Raw genomic sequence first — 22412 nt, forward strand, 5'->3', positions numbered from 1 at the left:
TTTCAGATGGTTCCTCCTGCCTCACACCGTGCTGGTTTTCTTGCAAAAGGCTTTAAGGGCCAGAGGGCAAAGGTCAGGCCTTTTCCTTCTTCTGTCCTCTGCTGATGCAAATAGCAAGTGTTCCATTATCCCTTGGGTCAAAAAGGAGAGAGACTGAAAAATGGTGGTCAAATCGTTGTAGGATCTCAAATGCTGAATATTTCCTAGAATATCCACACATGGAAAGGATGATTATTTCTTCTCACTCTAGTTCTATGGAACTGATCAAAAATAAAAATAAATTAATTAGGAAGAAAGGTGGGTTTAATTTTGTGATTTAATTCCTAGAGCTCACTGGCAAACAGAAGTAGAGATATATTCAGGAACAAAGGGTCCTTTTAAATGTTAAATATAGAACATTATTTGTTGAGCAAATTCTGCTATGTTACTCAAATCCTCTGGGTCCTTGGAGATGCTAATGGAAAACAAGGAAGGTTCCCCTCATGCCGGCACCCAGTTCATTGTGGACAGACTGCTGTTTCAAAGATGGGCTCTGTGTTTAAGTGGATACCACACTCATGTTTGTTTGTATACATGTTTAGTGTCAGAAATTAAACAAAACCATGGTATAGTTGTTATGTCATCAGCTGCTGCATTTTTAACTTAGTTTCTTTAAAAACAACAATAGACTTACCTCTTGAAATTAATGCAACCAATCAGGTTAATTACTCCTCCAAGCTAGTGGAAATACAATATTGTCGACTGCCTGGGGTTAATGGAGCTGATCCCACCTGCTTGTGAACCCCAAGCAAATGCAATGATGTGACCGACATGTCTCAGCCGACTGAATGGATGGAGGCACTGAAGAAGCAAGCAGTTCTATTCTGCACAAGGACAGGGCTCCACATCATCACCCTTGCCTCAAACACAAAGCAAGTGTTGAAACCCGCCAGAACCTCCCAGAAGGAGATCTATTCCTCAGCAAACAGCAAGCAATGTCCTTTTAAATTCCCTTCTATTTATAAATAATATAACCTAATTGTAGAGAAAGATAGGTTGCCTTGCATATTATTTGAAGCAAAGCGATTTATACCTAATAATGTGAAAATTTCCCTTGAATTATAAAGTACAGGAAATGCAAATTCAAAGGATTGTTTTAGATGCTTTATACAACATAATATAAACAGTTACCCTCACTGCTTGTCTGCCTGGAACTGCTCACTGCTTGTCTTCCTCACTTGGTGGGAAGCAGAGTGCTTTTGTAGTATCATCTCATTAAATTTTCCCAACAACACTTTGAGGGAGATTCTATAATTATACCCATTTTGCACATGAGGAAACTGAGGCACAGAACAGCTAGGTAACTTGGCGAGGAAGTGGGAGGAGTGAATATAAATCCAGGAGGCCTGACTCCAGGGCCTGAGCTCATAACTATGACATTATGTTACTCTTTTCATTCATCTGCAGAAGGTCTTTCAAGAACTATTCTAAATTAAACTTTCAAAAAGGAGGTATTTATAGAGGGAAATAAAGCAAAAAGTATGAAAGAATACTAGCCTGTATAGTTGTCAGTTCAGACTTAGAACAGTGTTCCTCTATAAATTGTTGCAGCCTCATCTATGTGGGCACGTGGACAACAAATCCACCTGGGTTAATCTAATGCAGTTTTTTTTTTCTCTCTCTCTCTTTTTTTTGAGATGGAGTTCTGTTCTTGTTGCCCAGTCGGGAGTGCAATGGCACGATCTCGGCTCACTGCAACCTCTCCCTCCTGGGTTCCAGTGATTCTCCTGCCTCAGCCTCCCAAGTAGCTGAGATTACAGGTGCCCACCACCATGCCCAGCTAATATTTTGTATTTTTTTTTTAGTAGAGACAGGGTTTCACCCTGTTGGCCAGGCTGGTCTTGAACTCCTGACTTCAGGCAATCCACCCACCTCGGCCTCCCAAAGTGCTGGGATTACAGGCGTGAGTCCACACACCCGGCCGTCTAATGCAATTTCTACAGTAAAGGAATTTGCAATCTTAGAAGTCAAGGAGAAGGAGCAATAGGGATTTTTATGGAAGCAGACGTCACCCACACAATCACGTATCAGGCAGGTCATGTTAAAGCCCCGCTTTCTTGAAGCATCTGCTGTTGTGAAGCCTGGTGGCAAGTGAAGGACAGTCCCACAATGCAGACACGGTTAGCCTGGGGACTCACTGCTGAGGCGGGGAAGGCTGGCTGGGAAGAAGTCACATGCCAGCGTGTGCATGGCCTACAGGAGATCAAGAGACCCCTTGGGAATCTTTGTGTTTCCCCTTGTGATCACCATAGTGAAGCATGCAGGTGCTTCTTAACCTTTTCTGAGTTTACACTCTGCAGAGTTCAGGAACTTAGACATTTCTTTAGAAACTGCCAATGCCAATGCAGAGATGTCCACTGTGACCCCGAAACACTTCCTGCTCTTCCACCTGGCCTCTAAAGGGTAAGGATGTGACTTTTTTGTTTGTAAAACATGATCTTACATAAATTTACACTGAGCCAAGTTTCAACTGACCATGTGTAGATTATCTCCCAACATGGGGGCCAGAAAACTGTGCACTAAAACAGGGTTGTATCGCTCTGAGCTAAGAAAAGTGTCAGTACACTTTTCAATACTAAAAAAAAAAAAAGCTTTTTAGTGAGAACAGTTATTTAATTTTTCCCCTCTAGACCCACAAAGCCTAAAGTATTCACTATCTGGCTCTTCATAGGAAAAATTTGCAGACCTCTGTAACCCAACATCCCTGCCAGCTCCTACGTGTGCCTTTTATGTGGGAATCCCCCAATCCCCTTTTGTTGTATTATTTTAATTATGCTGTAATTATCGAGTAATGTCCATACATCACCTGATGCCATTCCATCTTCCTGTGCCCAGTGCATTACATCTGGCCTAGAATAAAGGAAGTCCTCGAAACATCCTTGTGAAAGAAAGGCATTTCCCATTCCCTTCTCCTCACAGGAGGGATTTTCCATCCCGCTCCTTGTGGGTGCCTTTCCATGCTGTCTGTTTTACCTTTCTGCCTGTGTTTCTTTTTCTCTACCAATTTCCTCGCGTTTCTCATTATCGCATGTGCCACCTTCTCTCACTCTTTTTCTGAAATGTAGAAGTGGGCATTATTGAATACTTAAAATTATTTTTTTAATACTCACTTTAGCTCCTGTTAAAAAAAAATTTGTAGGCACCAGGGGTTTGTTTAGGTGCTAAGAATTCAAACATAAAGAAACACAACTCTGGCCCTTGATAAGCTTACAATCTAGAGAAAATATCCCCGCCTTTTGTTGGAGGCTAATTTCAACAGCAGAACAGCAAAATAGCAGAGGCTATGTTTTTCTCTTTTAAAACAACTGAATTATTTCATATTATTATGTGACTTTTCAATTTTTTTTTTTCCCAGTCATACCACTGTCACTTGACTGGAAGACAGTTCCCACTCCTGGATAAGGAAATGCAAATTAATTTCACTTATAATTCCACAGGCAGGACTAAGAAAGAACGTCTTTGGTTAAAACACAGAATACCTTTTAAAACTAATGGTGGCAGCTTTTGGATTTGATTCTTATTGAAAACAAAGTGATTTATATACAATCATGTTATTTTTCCCTTCCATTAGCCAAAATAGCCAACAACAACAACAAAAACAACAACAAAACAAAACCAACAGTAATAACAAGAATTGAGTGGACATAAATAATGACAAATATACATAGGCTAGACATATCTATATGTACGTACATGGGCTAGTTGAATTCTAAAACAGAGGTAAAATCTGTTCTTCAACTAATATTAACATCTATTGCTAATCTTCCATGTGCTTTGAAAGTCAGCAGATATTTACACATTATCCATTTAATGTAGATAGATTATTTCCCATGTATATCATTTGATACTAGTCTTGGGGCTCTGGCTGCTGTCAAGACTAGGATAACATGTACACTAACCAGTTCTGGTGCTTAGTTAAAACAAACATAGAAGCACACATACAAGTGCACGCTCACATCCAACCAGTCGTAATTCCTGGTGTGTATCTGAGACATTGTGGGGTGTCAGCTACTCACAGTTATCTATGCTCATACACAGATACACATGCACACATATATGTACAAGACAGGCATACATTGCCACAGCAACCCCGTTTGACACCGATCCCCCGCCCCTCTTGTTTTTAAACTGTTGGTGACACCTTTGTCCCCCTGACGGTCCTAATCTCACTCTGATCAGGTTTGAGGTCTAACCTTCTCTCCGATTGCTTGGACCTGCCACGGGGGATTCCAGACCTTCCGGGGTTCTTTCCACGTGCCCGCTAGGGGCAGCCAGCTCGTCTTGCCACGGCCCAGCGCCGTTCGTGGACTCCGGGTCCAGCTCAGGGCTCTGCATGGAGTCGGGTACCGACTCGAACGCGCTGTTCTCCTCCTCCTCGTCGTCTTGCGAGGAGAAGACCGTGCTCTCGGAGATCTTGGCGCTGTCCACGGAGGAGAAGCGCGTGTGGCTGGCGAACCTGTTGCCGTTGTAGCAGGAGGGGCTGTAGCACGAGGCGCTGTAGCACGAGCTGCTGTAGCAGGACGTGCTGTAGCAAGAGGAGCTGTAGCACGAGGGGCTGCAGCAGGACGCGTCACAGCCCTCGCAACTGTGGTCCCCGCCTTGCCTGGGGCTGGAGTCGCTCTCGCTCCCGGTACTGGGGTGCGTGTCGCCATCCTGGGCCGCGCCATTGGCCAGGCTGGGGAAGTGGCCCCCGGAGTGGCCAGGGTGCGCCGTGCCTGGAGTAGCCCCCTCGGGCTCTTCTCTGTCCTCTTCCAGGGCAGACGGGTCAGCGGCCATCGTGTCCACCTCGCTGAGCCCATCCTTCTCCGACGAGTCCTTGAGGGTGGACTCCTCCTCCGCGCCGTCCTCCTCCTCTGCTGCGCTGCCTCCCTGGGCCGAGGGCATGCTGTGCAGCAGGGTGTGGATGCGGATGTAGTGTGTCCGCGGGGTCTCGGGGTCCCCGCAGGATGACGCGATGACCGTCTCCAGCTCGGACACAGGCAAGGAGCAGGGCCTGCTTTTTCTCTTCACCGAGGCCCGCAGCTGCAGCCTGCCCTCTCCCTGCTCCAGGGTAGACACATCTCCCTCCTCCTCCTCCTGCTCCTTCTCCTCTTCTTCCCTTCCAGCCCGGCTCTGCGTCGTTGCTTCCTCCTCCAAGGGCTCCTCCTTGGTGCTGGCTGGGGCTTCACCGTCTTCCAGCAGCAGTGCTGACGCCTCCTCACCCAGGTCCAGCTGCTCGGCCAGCTCTTCTGCACTGGGGGCAGGCTGGATGTCCTTTTGCACCTGGGCCAGGAGCTCCCCAGCCCCCTCAGGTCCCACAGAGACCATGCCCTGGTCTCCTGCCTCAGTGATGACTGCTGCTTCTTCAGCTGGTCTGGAAAGCTCCATGCTTTGGTTTCCTGGACCATCGGGGACACTGCCCTCACCCAGCTGCTCTGGCTTCCAGCTCTCAGAGGACTCTGGTGCCTCAGACCGAGGTTCCCCACTGCCGCTTTCCATCAGGTTGTTCATGGGGCTGTCCTGAATTTGGGCTGACTCAGGCTCGGTACTCAGGGAAATCTCCTCATCATCTGCTGGTAAGAAGAAAAATATGTCATTTCTCCCAGAAGAGAGCATTGTGGTGTTAGGATACCCTGTGGGACATGTAACCATCACTAAAGGATTTCTACATTAGGATAGTGAATGTAGGTTGATGAGGGTTTCTCACCGGCCAGAGCTCTAGTGAAAAATTCTGTAAGAATGAGTTCTTGCTATGTTAACAACAACTTGCATGGATATATTTCCGAAATATGTTTCAAGGGAATTCATCTTTTGGTTAAAATGCCCGAAGCCTAGCACTAACCCAGTTCTGGGCACATAGTAGGTGCTCAACAGTGTTTGCCACATGGAATGACTTCCAGGGATGAGGGTAGTAGTGGTGTTATTTATAGCTCCTTGATGATTATATTTAGTTAATTGCATTTGCTCAGAATGTTTCTTATGCTTAGGTCCTGCAGGGTGGCATAAGGGGTAAACAGGATTCTCAGGCAACCAGAGAGAAGAAAAAGGCTGGATGAAGAATAGGAACAATCACAGTTATTCAATATCTCAGGCTGGAAGCTTCCCAACATTTAGAGTTTATTCCAATTTAAAAAAAACAAGGTCTTCACCTCAAGCAGCCATTCACGAGGTAGCAGCCAGCCAGTGTTTAACTCTACCTTCCTGCAGCTGTTCTACTGGATTCCTGCCAGATGTGAAATTCCCCATTTCAAATGCATTAGTGAAATTCACTAAAGAAAATCAGTCCCTCTGGTGAGCTGTAAAGCTGTCCTTATGGCTACACCAAAGGAAGAGTCAGTTGTATTCTCAGAATATAGAAATAGACTGAATTTGAAAAGACAAAATAGTCAAGGTGTTTTCTTACAATCTAAGTTGTATATTGGCATAGGAAAGTACACCTGGAGTTTAATGAGTGGGTAGTGATCAACTCCAGGCTCTAAGTTCTCAAGGGCTTCATTAGACTTAACAGCAACTTGTAAATGATCCAGGAGGTCCTAACAGTTCTCAGTGTGATCTATATTGAGATGTATGGGGGCTGCAGAAGAAGAGCAAAAATAGAATTATGAGGCATCTTATCATTCGTATTTTGAAATCTGTTTTAGCATTAAATGGAACACTGGATGATTCTGGAGTTTTCTGTCCTATTTATACCTTTCTTGTTTTTCTGTGATATTATAAAAATTCATTGTACAATTATAGTTCTTCAACATGACATTCTTCAGCAACTGGCTAGTCTATATCTAGTTACTAGGTAGAAAGATGTTTCACGTTCATTCATTCATTCATTCATGTATGTGATGATTAAACACCTATGTGGGTGCTGAGAGTAGGAAGATAAATAAGACAGAGCTCCCTATCCATGTTGGCCTCATTGTTAACCTTCAGTCCACTGTCTACTTTCTACCTTTGGGTCACTAGAATGAAGAAGAGCTTCTCCATCAGAGGGACAGCAACCTGGCTTCCAGAATAGATCACTGGCTTCTGGGCCTCAAATGGAGAAGATAACCACAAAACCTAGGATATGTCTGGAGGGAACCATGGTTATTGTATTTTAGAAAAAGGAACCACACTTATGACACTAGCCTAGGACAAGACATGAAGTTCATGCTGAAAATACCTGGGTGGATGGAGGAAGTGATCTCAAATCGGAATTGCAGCTGTCCACTCACATGATCTGTTGGAAGCCTGCGGCCAAGTGTGTAGCTGACCACCCTATCCCTAGAAGGAAATAAGCACCATCACAGTTCTGGTCAATACCTCTCTTCCTAATGACCATGCAGTGTGCTTTCTATACCAGTGGGTGAGGCAGGCAAGCCCAGGGAAGTCCTGATGTGCTCAACAGCAATACAAAACTGTAAGGAAGTCCTTATCAAATACAGATGCCCCTCGAACTACCATGGATTATGACCCAATAAACTCATCAAAAGTTGAAAATACTGGCAAGTCAAAAATGCATTTAATACATTTAGCCTACCAAACATCATAGCTTAGCCTAGCCTACCTTAAAAGTGCTTGGAACACTTACATTAGCCTACAAATATGCAAAATCATGTAACACAAAAACAAAACTATTTTATAATAAAGTATTGGATATCTCATGTAATTTATCGAATACAGTCTACTGTAGAGTACCGTATCACTTGTTTACCCTGTGATCACATGGCTGACTGGGAGCTATGGCTTGCTGCTGCTGCCAGCTTCACAAAAGTATGTTGTGTATCGCTAGCCCAGGAAAAGATCAAAATTCAAAATTCAAAATTCGATGTATGGTTTCTGCTGAATTCATTGTAAAGCAAAAAATGGTTAAGTTGAACGGACTGTCTGTATTCTAAAGCAGTGGTAGGGTAGGCAAACTACAGCCTGTGGGCTAAATGTGGCCCACCACCTGTTTTTGTGTGGTTGTGAGCTTTTTAGATTTTAAATAGTTGGAAAAAGAAACAAAAGAAGAGTAACATTTTGTAGCATGTGAAAATTATATGAAATTCAAATTTCAGTGTCCATAAATAAAGTTTTATTGGAGCACGGCCATGCTTGTTAGCTTACGTATTATCTGTAGCAACTTTCATGCTATAATGGTAGAGTTGAGTAATTTAGACAGGGACTGTGGGCCTTGCAAAGCCTAAAATATTTACTACCTGGCCCTGTACAAAAAAGTTTGCCAACCTGTGTTCTAAAACAGAGACAGAGAATAAAAAAAGACACGGATGTCCTTGGCCTGCTTTTCCTGTGCAGATTGCCATTTTCCAAATATGTCCTCAATGATGGACAGTGCCAGCAGATGCATATCTTGTGGTATATATGTAATGTCTAAGAAAGGATGCTGTCATGGTTACTGGAAAGTCTGTGGGCGCTACAGAATGGCACCTGCTCCAGGATGGAGCAGAGCAAGACTCGTGGGCTGAGTTCTTTGGCTTGTGACTTCCACTTAACACCAATTGCAGGGATCCACATATAGGGACCCCAAGTCTCCACCCTGGACTTTCGTGCCATCCCCTCCACCCCCTCAAAGCAATTTCTTAATTATAAAAAGAAAACTTTCTAGAGGCAATCAACCTGAAACTTTGCTATTATATTTTCATTAACAATACAGTTTCAACAGAGTAAATTGCCCCTTACCTGGGCCTAAATAGGAAGAGTGACCACCTTCGGATATTCAGGAGTTAACAAACCCAGGGTACCCAGTAATAACAAACATATAGCCCCAAACCAGTTGTTACTCAGATGACTCTGTATTTATTCCATTTATTAGTTTGTGACATGAAAATAAAAAGATAAATCACTGGCTGATAGTGTTTTAATGTTTCTTTCTAGAAAACACTGGCATTATGAGACAAACAACCTATATCCCAACAAGCCCCTGACTTAAAAATTGTTCTTTGATAAGCCATGATTTAGTGTTTGGAGTTCCTCAGAAGTCCATTAAGTAAAGCATTATGTGCAGAAAAAAATAGGATGAGCTTCAGTATTTTGTCTATTTAGAAAGAGCCTTTGGTCAATATTATGAAGTAGGTCTATTACGACCATAATGAAGACATCCCGAACCCAAAACTTAACTGAAATCAGGCCTAAAGACAATCAGACAGTGGCACAAAAATTACATTTATTATGCTTTGCATTTACTTCTGGGGCTTTTCTTTTTTTTTGCTTTTCACCCACTTAACAAATATTTTTTGAGCCCCTGCCATGTGAAAGGTGCTACAGTTGATACAAAGCATGTCATACATTGACCCTGCCTTTAAATAGCTTATGTCCAGCTGGGGGCATAAGGTAGGACCACTAAATAATGGTTCAAGACAGCCAGTGACACTTCAATGCGAAGGTGAGATGGTTAGAGTTACAGGCAGAGAGCCAACAGAAGCCTGGGATTTTACAAGCCAAGGAATCGAGAGAGGATTGGAAATGAGAGTGCATGTGTGCCCAGCGGGGAAAGGTGCAAATATCTCAGGGCAGGGAGTGAGCCGGTACAGGTGGAGCCAAACGTTTCAGAAGCCACAGATGCAGGGGCTTTATGGGGAGAGCATGTGCTGAGGGCAGAGGGAAGCTGCGGTGCAAAGTGGATTCACTTTTGTTATGGGTGCACTCTGGGGTTCTGCCATGGCTCAGGCTGCATGGCCACTGCTTCCATGGCCATCACCCCAACACTCTGCTCCTAACCACGGTGGGACACCTCCGGAGGAGGCAGCACTGCAGAAGTGGCCCCCAGGGGCTGTGGAAGCAGAAGGCTTTGGAGGAGGAGCTGCTCTGCGCTGCCACCAGGGGGCGGTCTGTCATCCCATCAAAGAGGGTGGGAAGAAAAACGCCTCCACGGCTTGCTGTTGCTGCCTCTTGGAGAGGTGTAAGCTCAATCACACTCGATCTGTGCTCTCCATTTCCCTGGGTGGCAAGAACACTGGGAAAATCATAGCTAACCTTCTTCTGGTCGGGGACACCCTTTTCCACCTCAGGTACTTGCTTTCAGCTGGGAATGTGCCTTTCCACAGTGGGAGGCTTGGAGAGCGGGACAGTGCCAAGAAGATAGGAGCCGGCAGCTTGGACTTAGGAGAGAACTCAGCATGGGAGGGCAGAAGGGCTCTGCGGCTGCAGCGAGCTGGAGAGAGAAGTTCTGTTCCATACGTACGAACTGATATCTGTCTAATGCATGCTGGGCGGCGGTGCACTGGGTGCTGGGGTAGAAAGAATCCCACACAGCCCCTGTTTTTGTTCTCCAGCCTACCCCCTGGCAGAGGTGCTAACAGCTGTGAGAGCAGCCACTAGGGTAGAGAAGGAGAGAAATGAAAAGCGTGGCCCACAACAAACTAGAGAATCAGTCCCAGGAACCCTGAGAGAAGTCTGTTGTGCCGGGATGGCCCCCGGACTTTGGAGAGACACAGGTGTGAGTCTGAACTCCGGCTGGATCTCTGCCACCCACAAGCCTTGGGTTTACATAATTATTGATCCTTTTGAAGGCTTCTTTCCTCGTGGAGGAATGGTGATAATGCTGTCACAGAAGCGTTATGAGGACTAAATGAAATAAAAAAGATCACAAGGAATACCATTTTCTTTTGGGTTCCTACTACGTGCCAGTGACCGTGCTAGGTTCTTTATGTACACTTTTTGTCTGTTTAATCCTCACAACCATGAATGGCAAGTGCAAAAGCTGCGTGTGACACGTGACTGCAGCTCCATAAACTCAGCTCCCTTTGGCTGGAGAGTTAGTGGCAGGTCTCTGTGCACCCTGCTGCATACACACCATAAGGTTCCAATTAATAATAAATGTCTTTATGATAATTATCAGTGATTCCAAAGTCCTTCTGATAATCTAAAGAACTTTAAATTAAGACACTTGGAAATTCTGCATATTTTTTCTCATTCTTTTGCTGTCTTTGTAAGGGTTACATTGTATATAAGTATATGTTTATCAATAGAAAGCTTTATTTAGTGTTTTCAAATGTAGTCCCTGTTACCTAAAGAAATGCATATTATACATAGGGCTGTTATCTGGTCATAGTCCACTTTAATGAGAACCATGAGTGGACATGAATGTAAAAGAGACAAAACAGAAACCCATTCTCATATACAACTGAATTTTGTGAGCATCTTAACTGCTGTCATTCCATGAGAATCATGCTTTCAAATTCTCATCCATGTTATCTAGCATCTGCAGATACTAGTGTCTTCTAAGTAAGACACTCTACAGTAGTTACCCAGTATTTCATCTTGTTATGGAAATGTCACATATGATTAAATCTTACATACCAGACCGGCATATGAATGAAATAATATTCTTCATAGTAAAACAAACTTTAGTTTCTATCTGTACAGAAAAATGCCCCATTGAGGGCTTCTTTTAATACTGTTTAATACTTTCAATAGGATTTTTTACTCTCTTGGGTAAGTAACCAGTGTTACACAATCAAGTGAAAAGGGATGGGTTTGTTTAATCTAACAAACACTTATGTTGGCTCAGGCAACATAATTAGTAGGAAAAGCCAAGGACATATAATGATAACATTTTGACTCTCTGTGAGACTATACTATTGCAGCCTACAGGCCACCTTTGGGCACGGCATGTTGGCGGGAACCTAGTGATAGTAAGATCTCAGTCACAGGTTTACCCTATGGCGTGTCTCTCCAGGAGTCTTTGAACGGGCATCGACAGCTTTCCCAAGAAGCGCTTGATGATGGGGCGGCTCTTGGCAAACTTGTCCTTCACCTCAATTTCCAGCACGTCAGTGGGCAAGGACACAAAACTGAATTGCTGCAATGAAAGAATATGTCACATCAATTAACTGAGAGGTTGGAGGGCTGGCCAATTCCCAGTCCATCTGCCTTGATGCTGTCACTGTAGAACATCCTAGCTATAATATACATATATATAAAGGGTCTCAGAAATGCTATGAACCCTGTTTTTTCAGTGAATGAGGGGCAGTGACAAGATGCTTCTGCAGGGCTTAAAAATAGGCTTATTCTTTGAGATTCAAGCAGTAAAATCAGCACATTTTAAAGAGAAAGAATGCCACCAAAGCCTCACCATACTTGATTGAAGGTATTATACTTTAAGAAAGAACAAGCACAAACTCACCTGTAATTAAGAAAATGTACTTTAAATCAACAATGCAATATAGTTTTTCATGATTATGATGGAAGAGATTTCTAGAAGTTTGGTAATACCCTGCATCCTTGAGAGGGGGAAGAGACAAGAATTTTCACACTGTTTTGGTGGGAATGCAAATTGATTTGACCTTTGGGAAAGGAACTGGCAATATTTACTGGCATTTAAACTGCAAATTCCTTCAACCTAGAATTATATTTTTAGAGATTTTCCTTCTGGATTAATTTGCACAAATGTGCAAAAGATACATTTAACAGGGATGTTTATTGGAGCATTACTAACAATAGTAAAAGACTGGGGAAAAACCCAAAACTGTTTACAAAGAGGAAACTGGTTAAGTGAAGGCTGATAAATCTTTGAAACTGAGAACTCTGCCATCGTTAAAAAGAAAGGGGTGAATCAACATGCACTGACATGAAAAGACACCCGAGAAACTAGGTGAAAAAGCAAAGCGCAGAAGAATACGAAGAGTGGGATTCCATTTGTACTTTGAACTGCAGAGAAAATGTCTAGAGGGGGATGCGCCAAATTGAACTCCAGGAAGTGGGCTGGTAGGGGAGGGAGAAAGCAGGTTTTTTACATTTTACTTCATTTGATTCTAAAGTATTCATTTGTTAGCCAGTTGTGGTGGTGGGCACCTGTAATCCCACCTACTTTGGGAGACTGAGGCAGGAGAATTGCTTGAACCTGGGAGGTGGAGGTTGCAGTGAGCTGAGATTGCACTACTGGACTCCAGCCTGGGCGACAGAGTGAGACTCCATCTCAAAACAATATACACAAAAATTTAAAAAAGTATTTGTTTGTTAAATAGTGTATGGTGTGACTTTTAAAATAAAACAATAACAATTAAAGGAAGACTGTGACCATCAGAAGTTGGCTTGGTCAACATGAATGTCAGGCCTCAGAGCCCAAGCTAAGCCATCATATCCCCTGTGACCTGCACGTATACATCCAGATGGCCTGAAGTAACTGAAAAATCACAAAAGAAGTGAAATGGCCTGTTCCTGCCTTAACTGATGACATTACCTTGTGAAATTCCTTCTCCTGGCTCAGAAGCTCCCCCACTGAGCACCTTGTGACCCCCACCCCTGCCTGCCAGAGAACAACCTCCTTTGACTATAATTTTCCACTGTCTACCCAAATCCTATAAAACGGCCCCACCCCTATCTCCCTTCGCTGACTCCCTTTTCGGACTCAGCCCGCCTGCACCCAGGTGATTAAAAAGCTTTATTGCTCACACAAATCCTGTTTGGTGGTCTCTTCACATGAACGCGTGTGAAAATTAAAAGTGTAAAAAGGAGACTCGGGAAGGTAAATGTTGGCATTGCCCAGCCCAAACTACCTGGGAGGAGGAAGTCTTAATTAACATTGAATGTTACTGTCCCCTTAATCAAGGGCTGTGAAACACCTGAAATAAATACATATTTTTCTTTTATTCTGATGAATCCTAACAGCAATCCTTTTTTTTTCTTTTTTTTTTTTTTTTGAGACAAAGTCTAGTTCTCTCGCCCAGGCTGGAGTGCAGTGGCAGAATCTCGGCTCACTGCAAGCCCCGCCTCCCAGGTTCACGCCATTCTCCTGTCTCAGCCTCCCGAGTAGCTGGGACTATAGGCGCCCGCCACCACGTTCGGCTAATTTTTTGTATTTTTAGTAGAGACGGGGTTTCACTGTGTTAGCCAGGATGGTCTTGATTTCCTGACCTCGTGATCCGCCTGCCTAGGCCTCCCAAAGTGCTGGGATTACAGGCGTGAGCCACCATGCCCGGCCTAGCAATCTTTTAACTTTAGTTGATTTCTATTTATAGAGATTAAATATGCTGGGCATGCTAATGTGAGTATCTTCTTTGTGGCAGTCAGGATGAGCTAGGGCATGCTGCACTAACAGCCAACTTCCAAGTCTCAGGGGCTTCAAGTTGTATTTCTTGCTCACATTCTCACTGTGGGCTGATGGAGCAGCCACCCTCTCAAGCATTGCCAGTTACAGTGACAGAGGCAAAAAAGAGCTCCCCCTGTAAATAAGTGTTCACTTCCAAACATAGCTCCTCAGAACTAGACACAGGCCCCAGCCACCCTCAGGGAGCAGGAAGTGTAATCCTATAAGGTGCCTGGGAGATGGACCACAGAAATATTTGACAAACAGAACTAATGAGTTCCACAGTGACCATGTGGTACATCTGATTGCTATTATAAATTAGTTTTAGTTAACTCCTATATAACTCCTAAGAACTAATCATTCCCAGTACTGAGAAAACTGAATTATGGGCATGTCAAGTTTGAGGATCAAACCCAGGAATAGGTACTACTCTAAAAAGGCCTTCCTAAGTGAGAATCCAGCCCTGCTGATTGTCTCAGGTCCTTAAAACTTCTATGTCTTTGGTCCAGTTATTCCATTCTGGAGTGTATTATAATATATCTTCTAATCTAAATACCCAACAATAGGTTAGGTACATTGTGATATGCACATATAATAGAACAGTTTATACTTTTCTAAATTATAATAATTTATACATAATTACATGTAACACTAAATGCTAATAAGATGGAAAATGCTTGTTTTGCAGTGTTAAGTAACAAAAGCAGGACAAATACAATTCATGATCACAATAATATGAATTATATGAATAGAAAAAGACTGGAAAAATTACAACAGATTTTATAACAGTTGTTTTACCAAGTAAGAATATATTTTCCCCCATTTCCTTTTTCTGTATTTTCCACGCTTTCTATAATGAACACCTATTATTTTCACAAGGAAAAACATAATCACCTTTATTAAAATGAGACTATTTCTACCTACAGTAGCCTACATGGGACACTGAAGGTAGCTTATCAAAATGTATTATGAAACTTAGGGGGAGCTTCTGGCTTCTTTCCTCCCTCCACAAGAACTTTCTTCTTAAACTCTCTTTACACACCCACCCCTTCATCCCAGACATCAACCTTTCTCCCTACCAGGCCCTTGTCTCCATGCCATGGTTACTGGAGTCCATTTAGACCCCCAGCTAGGTCAGGCTCTGTTAAGAACTAGTGAGTAGTCCTGAAAATGTAAAAGTCTGTCTGTTTGTGGACCAGCTACTTGCACCCATGAGCCTCAAGCCAATATCATGGATTTCACCTGGCTACCCTGACTTGGCCTTTACTTCAAGCCTCTGAAGAACCTTTGGAGTGAGATAAACTTGGCTTTATTCCTAGCTCTGCACATCCAAGTTCTGGACTCTCTTATTCACAACCTCTCCAAACCTCAGCATCTTCACCTGTAGAATGGGAAAAGAAGGCCCACACCATGTCAGACCAAGTTTCTTCCCTCTCCATTCCTATTCTATCCAGACCCCACCTGCCTCATGATTTACTATCACTTTCTCCTTTTGACTCTCTGGTTATTGAACTTTCTTAAGTTTACTAACTCATTTCAGCTGGCCCTTAATGGCCAATAATCCTATACAGCTGTTTGTAGTAATCTGTAGGCCTATTTCAAATGCTTAGTATGCAGACTAAAGCTATGATTGTCCTATTACTAAGGCCCACTCTTTGTTTCCAGAGAAACGGCCACTTCTTGGTTAAAAGATAAATTTGTGAACTATATCTGCAAAAGGTTTTTTTTTTTTTTTTTTTTTTTAAAAAAAAAAAGGATGTATTGTTGCCTAAGCCCTCTGCTGGTTTGGGAATTTTATCTCCTTGCATCTTACTTCACCAGTGAAAGAAAACCAGTGTGGAAATGACAAAGCCAATGCTGGGCATCCTTGGGGGTCTGATGTCTGGCTATTTTCCATCTTTGTCCTTTACCTTTTGATCTGAGCTTTTCAGAGCAACTGTAACACATGCTTGGGCCAACCAATGAATAAATGGCTCCTCACCTCCTCACAAGCTGTGAAACTGTCCTAAACAAAAGACTATTGGCACTCGGGTCAGAAAAGAAAGTTCCATAGGTGATTTCTTCATCAGAGCATCAGAGTCTGAATTCTCTTTCTTGGCTGCACTTTAGGACTTAACTGTTAGGCCTTTTCAACTGATCAGCAACAGCAGGAAGACAGCTGTACAAGGCCCACCGCTGGGGCCACTGTGAGCAAGAATGATGCATATAGTATTCCTACAGGGTCAAGCACCCTTCTGGCTAAAAGTAAACTTTCTTTTGTTTAAGCACAGGTGTTGGGATTCTTCCTTTTGCTTTGACCAGTGGATCTTAGCCTTGGTTCTCAGAATAATCTGGGAAGCTTTCACAATAGTACCCATTACTGGGTCCCGTTCTTGACTATATTAGACTCCCTTGAGAGAGCAGGGCACTGGTAGCGTTTAAAGCTTCTCAGGTGACTCCACTGTGCAACTGGGTGGAGAACCACTGTTCTCTCAGCAATAATCTATTTTAATACCAAATAATGTTACAGTTAGGAAAGTATTTCTTACACCAAATCTAAATCTTCCTCCATGGCCTAAATATTTAGTCCAATGATCTGTAAAGCATTCTTGAAACCTGAGTTTAATAGCTTATTTTTTGTTGGCATTCTTATTAATGGCAGTGGATGGAAGTGACTCTCTACCCATTAGATGCCAGTGACACTCCCGTAGATATGGTAGCCAAAAATGTCTCCAGACATTGCCTCATGTCCTTTGGGGAGACAAAATCACCCTTGTTGAAAACCACTGATGTGCTCCTATCATCTTCAATCGTCCAGAGAGATATTAGGATTGGTGCTGCAATATAGGAGGATGTTATTTATTTTGTTTGTGTTCTTTACTCAATAGGCCATTTATAGAACTAAGATGCTTATTATATTCCATCTTGCTTCAGAAAAGATCTGAGGTAGATCGCCTCTAAACAGAACTTTTATAAATTGAACTTAATGAAATTAAAACAGGGTAAATAACTAAAGGAAATATTTAATTGGCAATTATGTAAACTGGTAGCAGTTGCATAATGAGCAATTTAGGCAGAGATTAGGAGAGTGTTGGTAAATAAAGGAGGGGAAAGTTGTATTCATTCATTCATAAACACTTGTTGGGCACTGGCTGTGAGCTGGGTGCTGGGACACACCTACCACCCTTCTGTGCTGGAGTGCTGGGGCCACAGCCTCCAACTTTAGACCTCAGAGTCTTACATTGCAGGCAGACAATGACAAAGCACTGCTATAGTAAGGCTTCCCAAAGGCTCAGTCTGATGGACAGGTAAGAGATGATTTCCCAGAGAACATAATGCTTTAACTGAGTCTTAAAAAATAAACAACTGGCCATGTGCAGTGGCTCACGCCTGTAATCCCAGCACTTTGGAAGGCCGAGGTGGGTGGATCATGAGGTCAAGAGTTCAAGACAAGCCTGGCCAAGATGGTGAAACCCCATCTCTACTAAAAACTACAAAAATTAGCCAGGCATGGTGGCAGGTGCCTGTAATCCCACCTACTTGGGAGGCTGAGGCAGGAAAATTGCTTGAACCTTGGGCGACAGAGTGAGACTCCGTCTCAAAAAAAAAAAAAGCAAGTATCGGTGGGATGAAGAAGGAGTGGGAGGAACATTCCAGGTAGAGGGGTGCCATGGGCAGGGGCTGAAGTTCACAGAGTACATGAATCCCTTGGGGAACTGCAAGTGGCTTACTACATCTGGGTCATACTGGAGGATCTTGTTGTGGATGAAACTGAATAGATATGTAGAATCCAGATCATGAACAGCCTCCTGGCCACAGCTTGGACTTATCCTGAAGGCATCTGGGAGCAACTGAAGGATCTGCACCATGCAAATGACACACTCAGATCTGCAGTGTAGAGAAGCCACTGAGGCAGTGCTGAGGGGTGGCCCATAGATGGGTCAGGCCTGGAGGAGGCAGATCAGGTAAGATAAGTGCAAAGTGGTGGGGAGACTAGCAGGCAAGGAGAAAAGGGTGGCAGAGTGTGGACTGGTTAAATGTCAGTGAGAGCTATGGAATGTGGGAGAGGAAGAGGTCACAAATTCCCAAGCCTGAATTCCCAAGATTGAGGGCATGTGGGAGGAGTGACATAGCTAGGAATGCAGAGAGGGGCTGAATGACTGAGTGTCCCAAAGCAATGAAGGAACAGAATGATGGAAATAGAGGCCTGGGTATGGAAGGATAGAAGACTGTACAGGGCTGGAGAGCTTGTGATATTTCAACAAGATCTAGGGTATAAGTGCAGGAATGGATGGCTCATGGTGAATGTAATTGAAGGTCAAAGAGATTGGGGGGGTCAAGGAAACTATGAGTCATTCATGCAGACCTTGATCATCTGGAGAAATGTTAAAGACATTGTTAAAGAAAAATAAAAATTGGGCTGGACGTGGTGGCTCATGCCTGTAACCCCAGCACTTCGGGAGGCCGAGGCAGGAGGAATGCTCAGGAGTTGGAGACCAGCCTGGACAACATGGTAAAACCCCCTCTCTACTAAAAATACAAAAATTAGCCAGGCATAGTGGCATGCACCTGTTATCCCAGCTACTCGGGAGGCTGAGGCAGGAGAATTGCTTGAACCCAGGAGGCAGAGGTTGCAGTGAGCCAAGATTACCCCACTGCACTCCAGCCTGGGGGACAGAGTGAGACTCCATCTCAATAATAATGATAATAATAATAATAATAATAAAGAAAAATAAAAATGGAGGCCACAGTCTAGATATACCCCAAAGCCAGCTGCCCATAACCATGTAATCAAAACTTGTCATCCTAATTTCCCTGAAAGGCTCTTTCTAATTATAAACATAAAATGTAAGCTTTACCATCCTTGTCCACATGACTCAACAAAATTAAACCAGTCAGCTATAGACAAATCGGCTTAAACAGCTCTGTTTTGCTTGAAAAGAAAAACGAAAATGTATAACAGCCAATCATGGAAAAAGTCAAAATACTTCCTCCTTTCTGCTTTATAAACTGTGTTGTAACTGCTTAGTGGAGCTTTTTACCACTTGGTTTGAAGTCTCCCAGATTTTAATCCATACTTTTTGTGTGACAATAAACTTTGCAACTTTTCCTAACTTGGTCTGCTTTTATTGTTGATATTATAAAAGGAAGATTGTGCTGTAGGTAGAAAGAGTTTTACTGGCTGTGGCAGAGTAAATAATGGGACCCATTATTGCCTCAGTGTAGCTAAGATGATGAGGATATGGATGTGAGGGTGATGCTATAATCAAAAAGGAGAACTTTGTGGGAAATTTCAGACATGAGTTAGAAAGTATTTTCACTTAGTATTTTCATTTAGGGAGAGGTATGAGAAAAAATGACTCCAGTCTGTGAGAACAGAGGTACAGTGATTCATTTATGCACACTCGCAAATTTATGAAATTCAGAAAAGGTTAAGGATGGGAAACTGGTAAGGAAAGTTAATTCGATTTGGGTTGTGTTAAGTTTGAAGGGGTAGAGAATATTCAAGAGTAAGGCAGGAATACCAGTTAGAAGTGGAGATTAGATACCTCATGATGTGGAGGAAGGGTAGTCTTAACTGTGTGACATAGGTCATGACATCAGTTAGACTGGCATCTAGCTTTGCCTCTCCTCTCTTGCAGCGAGATATAAAGGGGGGAAATGAAAAACAGGTTTCATTCACAAGAGGCTGCCTGGTACCATTCAGCCAATGCCATTATTTATTACTAATGGAAATTAAATGGACTGGACTTGGTGCTTTCTGTGTAAAAGTTCTCCCTGGAGGAGAAAGAGCAGGTAAGAAGCAAGTGGAGCATGTGAACTATAGCTACTTTTCCTTAGAACCTTGCAATGTATGTGACTTTCAATTCAGGTGGCACTAGTCATTAGGTTTAAAAACGACATTCAGAAATAGTGCTGCCTAAAGTCAAGGACAATGATAGACAACTCCATTAGTAGAGTAGGAATTGAATCAGGAGCATTCTTCCCCCTTCTCGCTAGCAACATAACAGCATTTTACATTAAGAAGTGGTGCCCTTGGAGTATGGTCATGGGAGAAGATCTGCCCCTCCCAGTAGTGCGTGGTTTGACTCTATCCTAGGAAGGAAGTGCCGGAGACCATGCTGCTGAGACATAAGCCTTGTAACTGCAGGGAATCTGCATATATGTGTATATATATATATATATATGCGTATAATATATGGAAAGTTTATATTTCTTCTTGAAATATTTGCATAAGAGCAAATAAACTGGATTTTGATCAAGCCTTCACCATCTCTCTCCATATGAGAATCCTCAGCCACAAAATAGAATAATATTGATTTTATTTATACGTACTGCTATGGCAAATTAGGCCAATATCAATATTTAGTTGTGGTTTGGTAGAATGGGAAGCAAGGTCTCTGTGTATGTATTTAAATATGTAATATGCGTATAATTGTATATGTAAAATTTGTATATTATATATTTGTATATTATATATCTGTACATATTTGGTATATATACATATACACATACATATATTATACATATATGTATTCTGTCTATATCTGTATCCATATCTATATTTATATCCATATGTATATCTCCAATCTTTTACTTCTGGAGATGATTCACTTAAACACCTATAAAGAAAGCATAGGATTGGATGAACAGACTGGAAACTAAGAACAAAATCTGCTGTGTGATCATAAGCAATGTAACTGACCTTCTTGTGCCTACTTTAGAGTGCCCAGAACATAGAAGGAAGAAAAGAGCTATTATTCTAACTTTGCCTTCTGCACGTGCTTTGTTGGTAAATTGTCATCTTCAGTGATGCTCCCCATCTGTATATCTTGGTCAACCTTGGTCAACCTTCAGGAGCCCATATCCAATCAGTCAGTGAGTCTAAATTTTCTTCCTCACTCTAGAGTCCATTCTTTCTCTTTACTTCCACTAGTCTATGTATGGCTCTTGTCATTCCTTGTCCTTGTAATTACTTCCTAACTGGTCTCCCTGTCTTCAGCTTCTCTCTTACAATTGCCAGTAAAGTTATGTCTCTGAAACGCAGAAAAACTTGGTACACAGAAACCACACGTGATGTAAACTGAGCACATTGATAAATGAGAAAATGAATGAATGGCAACTTCCTGTGGTAACTGGATAATGATACTGCAAAAATGGAATACAATCCAAGGTTGTGGGTCAGCTTAAATATACTCCTTTATGCATGCTAGACTGCACACTCAAAGCCCAACTCACACCGGTTATTGTTCTGGCAGAAAATCTAAGGATTACATTATAGTGATGCACTTCTCTGAAGAGGAAGCAAAGTGAAACTTTTCATCTGGTGTGAGGTGTGGCCACCTACACAGGTTGGCACTGAAGGATAATAAATGTGGTAGAGAGAATTCTGAGATGGTCCTCAAGATTCCTGCCCCCTGTGTACACACTCTGTATAATCCCCTTCCACTGGGTGTAGGTGGGGCCTGTGAATGTGTTGGACGCCAAGCCATGATTAGATTACCAAGCAACTGACCTTGAATTAATCAGTCGAAGGGGAGATTATTTGGGTGAGCCTGACCTAATTAGATCAGCCCTTAAAAACAAAAGCATTGGGCCGTGTCTGAAGTCAGAGGGACAAAATGTGAGAAGGATTCAATGCAAGGGACATTCTCCATCAATGGCTTTGATGATGGAGAGGGTCAGGTGTCATGGACCACTCTGGCCAATAACTAGCAAGGATCTCAATTCTGCCAACAACCTGAATGATCTTGGAAACAATGTTTTCACCAGACAAGGCCCTAGATGAGAACACAAGTGGTTTCAGCGTCTGAGATCCTGAGCAGAGAATGCAGGTTGTGCCCAGACTTCTGACCTACAGAACTGTGAGATAATAAATGGCTGCTCTTGTAAGTTGCTAAATTTGTGGCAATTTGTTATGTACTGATAGAAACCTAATGCAGTAGTCTAAATTAGGGCAAGTAACAGCATAATAGAGATATACTTTGAACAAATATGCAGTTATTTGTTGACAGTTGATGTTTAAATCAGTGTGCTGTAGGATCTCTGAAACTTGTTTCTATGTGATGTTGACAATTCTAAGAAAAAGAGCTCTGAAGAGAAGTACTAGCTTAAAAGGGTGAAGAAATTTTACTGTTAGGTGTCTCAAAGGCTTTAATTATACAAATGTGCATTGTGAATTTGCAAGATAGTATGCAGTGCTTCCATATTTGACTGTGGCACCTCCCTCTGTGTGTTGTGTGTGTAGTATGTGGTTGACTGACGTTATGTTGATCATAGTTGGGGAAACTGTTATTTTGTGTCTAGTTATACATCAAAGTACTGAGGGAAAAATAACTGTCAATCTAGAGTTCTATGTCCACAAAACTCTCATTTCTGAGTGAAGTAAAAATAAAAACATTTTCAAATATAC

The 22412-nt window shown here is 42.6% G+C and overlaps 1 protein-coding gene across 4 annotated transcripts in view; it reads right to left on the minus strand.

Moving 5' to 3' along the window:
* Window positions 1–22412, minus strand: part of HECW1 (HECT, C2 and WW domain containing E3 ubiquitin protein ligase 1) — a 460467-nt gene that overhangs the window by 116312 nt on the left and 321743 nt on the right. For 2 of the 4 annotated variants that reach the window (XM_063667367.1, XM_054495638.2), the window contains 3 exons: window positions 11652–11794; window positions 7175–7275; window positions 4233–5588 (listed from right to left, as the gene is read on the minus strand). In XM_063667367.1, coding sequence (XP_063523437.1) covers window positions 4233–5588; window positions 7175–7275; window positions 11652–11794 — 1600 coding nt within the window. Of the gene's footprint in view, window positions 1–4232; window positions 5592–7174; window positions 7276–11651; window positions 11795–22412 lie in introns of all 4 variants that reach the window. The other 2 variants (XM_054495635.2, XM_054495637.2) reach the window with 1 other exon arrangement.

This window comes from Pongo pygmaeus, chromosome 6 (assembly GCF_028885625.2).
Source record: "Pongo pygmaeus isolate AG05252 chromosome 6, NHGRI_mPonPyg2-v2.0_pri, whole genome shotgun sequence".
NCBI classification, from domain to species: Eukaryota; Metazoa; Chordata; class Mammalia; order Primates; family Hominidae; genus Pongo; species Pongo pygmaeus.